The sequence below is a fragment of the Centruroides sculpturatus genome, unplaced genomic scaffold (assembly GCF_000671375.1).
Source record: "Centruroides sculpturatus isolate CEXI.00-Female unplaced genomic scaffold, Cexi_2.0 scaffold1641, whole genome shotgun sequence".
In the NCBI taxonomy this organism is placed as follows: Eukaryota; Metazoa; Arthropoda; class Arachnida; order Scorpiones; family Buthidae; genus Centruroides; species Centruroides sculpturatus.
This window is the reverse complement of record NW_019386719.1, coordinates 151,068-154,975: the sequence shown is the minus strand read 5'-3', so window position 1 is coordinate 154,975 and position 3,908 is coordinate 151,068. Positions and strand designations below refer to the sequence as shown.

At 32.9% G+C, this 3,908-nt stretch overlaps 1 protein-coding gene across 4 annotated transcripts in view; it reads right to left on the bottom strand.

Annotated features, from left to right (window-relative positions):
- Window positions 1–1,104: 1,104 nt before the first annotated feature.
- LOC111615654 (choline transporter-like protein 2) overlaps window positions 1,105–3,908 on the bottom strand; it is a 73,382-nt gene continuing 70,578 nt past the window's right edge. For all 4 annotated transcript variants that reach the window (XM_023357083.1, XM_023357081.1, XM_023357084.1 and 1 more), the window contains 4 exons: window positions 2,768–2,867; window positions 1,729–1,821; window positions 1,473–1,548; window positions 1,105–1,390 (listed from right to left, as the gene is read on the bottom strand). In XM_023357083.1, coding sequence (XP_023212851.1) covers window positions 1,130–1,390; window positions 1,473–1,548; window positions 1,729–1,821; window positions 2,768–2,867 — 530 coding nt within the window. In that variant the 3' untranslated portion in view covers window positions 1,105–1,129. The remainder of the gene's footprint in view (window positions 1,391–1,472; window positions 1,549–1,728; window positions 1,822–2,767; window positions 2,868–3,908) is intronic.

The window sequence follows — 3,908 nt, the reverse complement described above, 5'->3', positions numbered from 1 at the left end:
AGTAATGGAAAAATAGCCCAATTCATTACAGTGATCGTTTGGCTTTGATTAATAACATCATGTTTTAAGATCTGTTTATATGTATAAAGGGTAACATCGATATACAAAAAGCATGAGAATTGAACCATTTAGAATTCTAAATGTGGATGGAGTCAGAGCGAGTCCAGGATTTGTAGCACAATTAGATTTAACAAAGTTTGTGCATTACCAAACATGGCTAAGATTTCTAAACTATTACTTATGCCGTACGGAAATACATGCCTTGGGCATTACTTTTGGTAACGAAAAATGATGCACAAAACATCTAGACAAATTTAACCAAGAATGTTAGGCTAATTGCATTTTGTAAGACACTAAACATCACAAATTTTCTCAATAGAACTATTACAAATGTTCTTTTAAATAAACACAGAATAGCATATTGCAAAGTATCTGTTTTGTAGCCAATGTAGTACAGTAGAACCTCGATTATCCGACCCCCGATCAACTGACCCCTCGGTTAACCGACCGTCCTAGTCGGAAAAATAATGTGAATGGGGAGGTCTGTAAGTTGACAGGTTCCCGATTAATTACACAGGTTTAAAAATAATATATTTAATAGACATCTTTAAAGTTACATAGAAGAAGGAAAATTCAAAAATTGATACTAATAGAAATAATCAAAAATCTGACCTATCTCGCAACAATGATTAGTCTTCCCTATTCCGCGTCCATGTTCTATCCTAAACTANAATGTCCGCTAGTGATGTGGTGCTACAATATTTGGCTATGTCTTGGCTACTTTAATATTATTTTTACGTGTTTTAGCTGGCAACACTCATTCGACCATGAAAGGGAGCCAGTATTTAAACGAAGCTTAATTTTCTAATTTTTAAAGATACAATAGCGACGATTATTATTTTTAAAAATTTTTGTTAGGCTTAACATCGATGAAAATTCAACGCAAAATAGGTTAATAGCGATATACTAATTACATGGGATATAATAATATACTACACTAATAATGGATTTTTTCATACTTTTCGGTTATCCAACTTTTCAATTATCCGACCAACCCCAGTCCCCAATTAGGGCGGATAATCGAGGTTCTACTGTATTAAAAATTTGTACATTGCAAAAATTTCAAATTTTAATCTTTTCTATAATTAGTAAAAACATACCTTATTGCTCTGCTCATACTTTTCGCCACTGCACAAGATGGAACACCATACTTCTTGTCGAACGTCCAATAATAAGAAGCGAAGGCTCCTGCCAGCGACAGCTGTCCGAATCCCAAGATGAAGAAATTTGCCCAAAGGAATGCGACCAAATTATATATCTGTCCATACACTGTGTGTTTACCAATGTAGTCATCGAACTTACACTTTCCCATTTTGATGAGAGTCTCATTCTGTACAATTAAAAAACCTTGCTGAATTATAATTTCAAAAACTTCAAAATTATCTTAATTAATGAATTAAGTGTCAAATTACTTCTGAATCACAAGGCTTGGTGCCATTCACATCATCGACCATGTAAAATTGTTTTTTCCTAGTGGATGCAAGATAACTGGTACCAAGTTAAGATTCACAATTTCAAAAAATGCATTAAAGGCTTTGATTTTATCTAATCGAAAAACTAGATGTACTAAATAATCTACAAAACTAGTTCTTATGAAATTTTTCATATGATAAAAAATCTTATGTAATCAGATCTCTCACAAAATCAATTTAAAATTATAAAGGATACACTGCAGTTGCACCCCAAAACACAAAGACAGCCAGATGAAGAGCATAAGGCAACAGTGGAAATATCAAAGAAGATATCATGCAGCCGACGGCCCTAATAAAAATTTTAAATTTATGTTATTCGTGATTAAGTATATTAAATTATACATAACAAAAAAAATATTATATCAGCATATAACTGAAAATTTTACTTTTAAGTTCAATTTAAAACAAGAAAGTTTTTATATCATTAAATACATAAATATAAGGTTAGGTCAAAAAGCAAGTACGCCACTCCAATATTAGCAGTCAATGCCTTTGGGATAGAAGTCGATAGGCTGCTATCCAAAAAAGTTTGTGATCACATGCCAAATTCAAGCATTCAAGGTATACATGACCTTTTAAGTGTCGTTTTGGTGGCCCGAGAATGTGGTAGTCGTGTAGTGACAAGCCAGGTTGTAGGACAGGTGCGGAAAAACGGTCCAATAAAAATTGGCAATAATGGCCTGAGTAGTATCAGTAACATGCAGTCCGGCACTCACAGAGCAGTGCAACTCCATTGGTGATTGCACACCAGACCTTCACACGTCTGTCTTTTACAGTGTTCACCAATATACCACCCTCATTCTTTGATACATGTTGGCAGGTCTTTTCCCCTTGGCAACAAAAAACTGTGTAACCATTCCTGTTTAATGTTGGATGCTCACATCCTGCAGCTGATTCATACTGCTTTGTTCCAACCATCATACAAATAAGTGTGCAAACACCACTACCCATGTGCACCTTACATAACGGCCAGTTCCACAATGACAAAACCAGTGTCACATCTGCCATTTTGAAACTATGATGCTTGGTAACTTACTAATTATTAAAGTTGGGTCAAAAAGTAACACAATTTGACATAATGAATTTCCTGACCTATAATTGTTGAATTATTAAAAGACAAAGCTAATCTATTTTTAAGTTTAAAAATCTAAGGATTTGTTTTCTTGCTTTCAGATAACCATAACTAAGAATCTATGGGTTTTAAAGAATGACTAATGAATGCAATAACCACTTACCTGCTACCTTCCTTAATTAGTGCTATGGCAATTCTAATGCGATTACGCAAAAATATCAAGAGTAGAAGAAGAATTCCCAAAATGACCGCTGTGACAATTGCTGAAAAAAAATAAATAATTTAAGACAGCATTAAAATACTATAATAAATATATTTTGAGTGAAAATGCCTTTAAGCACTTAATACAAGATATATCAAAATAAAATTGGAAAACTTCGAGATTCATTTTTGACAGAGGGAAAAAAAATACACCACATACATTGACATACAGTGGAGTCCCATACAATGTGGGAATATGTTCTGCATTATAGGAAAAAGTTGAAGAAATCATATCTCTCTGAATGGCAAAATTAGAATTTTGTATGAGTACTAGTTGCAATTTTTTTTATTACATAATACAATTTTGCATTATAGGTAACCATTTAATACAAGACTTTACTGTATATCAATTAGTAAGCAAAACAATTTACAGGTAACCACCGTATAACACGGCACTTCTATAGCACGGATTCTCTCTAACATGGTTCGAGAATTGGTACCATCCCCCGTATAACACAGTACTTTTATAGCTCGGATTCACTCTGACACGGTTCGAGAAATGGGTAAAACCCTCGTACAACATGAAACGTAATAAATTTATACATACTTAAGTACTAATAGTTCACGAAAATTATTATTTTCGTGAACTATTAGTACTTCAGTGTGTAAATTTTCTTTTCTCGTCTCCATACACAGTCCTTCACGAAAATTGTTTCAATTTTGCCATATCTCGACGCTTCTGCTTCTGTGTTGCCAGATGTTTTTCCCTTATTCCATAAGTGCTTAGCACCATATAAGGAAATTTATAAAGATCTTTTAACTAGAAGCAAGCAATCTAAAATTACACACACTTTTTGCAAAAGGTAAAGCATGAATCTGAAAATAATGCAGAAAAATGCTCATAGGATAACAATAACTTGCCAAAAATAAAACACTCTCGGTTAATAGTGCTTTTAGTGATGACAAAGAAAACATTGTTTAATTTATATTAATATGTATCACTTAAGAAAATTTTAATAAAGATATTTATCTTAATTATGAAAATATAGTAGCATGTTTTTTAATTTTTGGAACCTAACCCTCCTTTTCGTACTAGTTCTTTG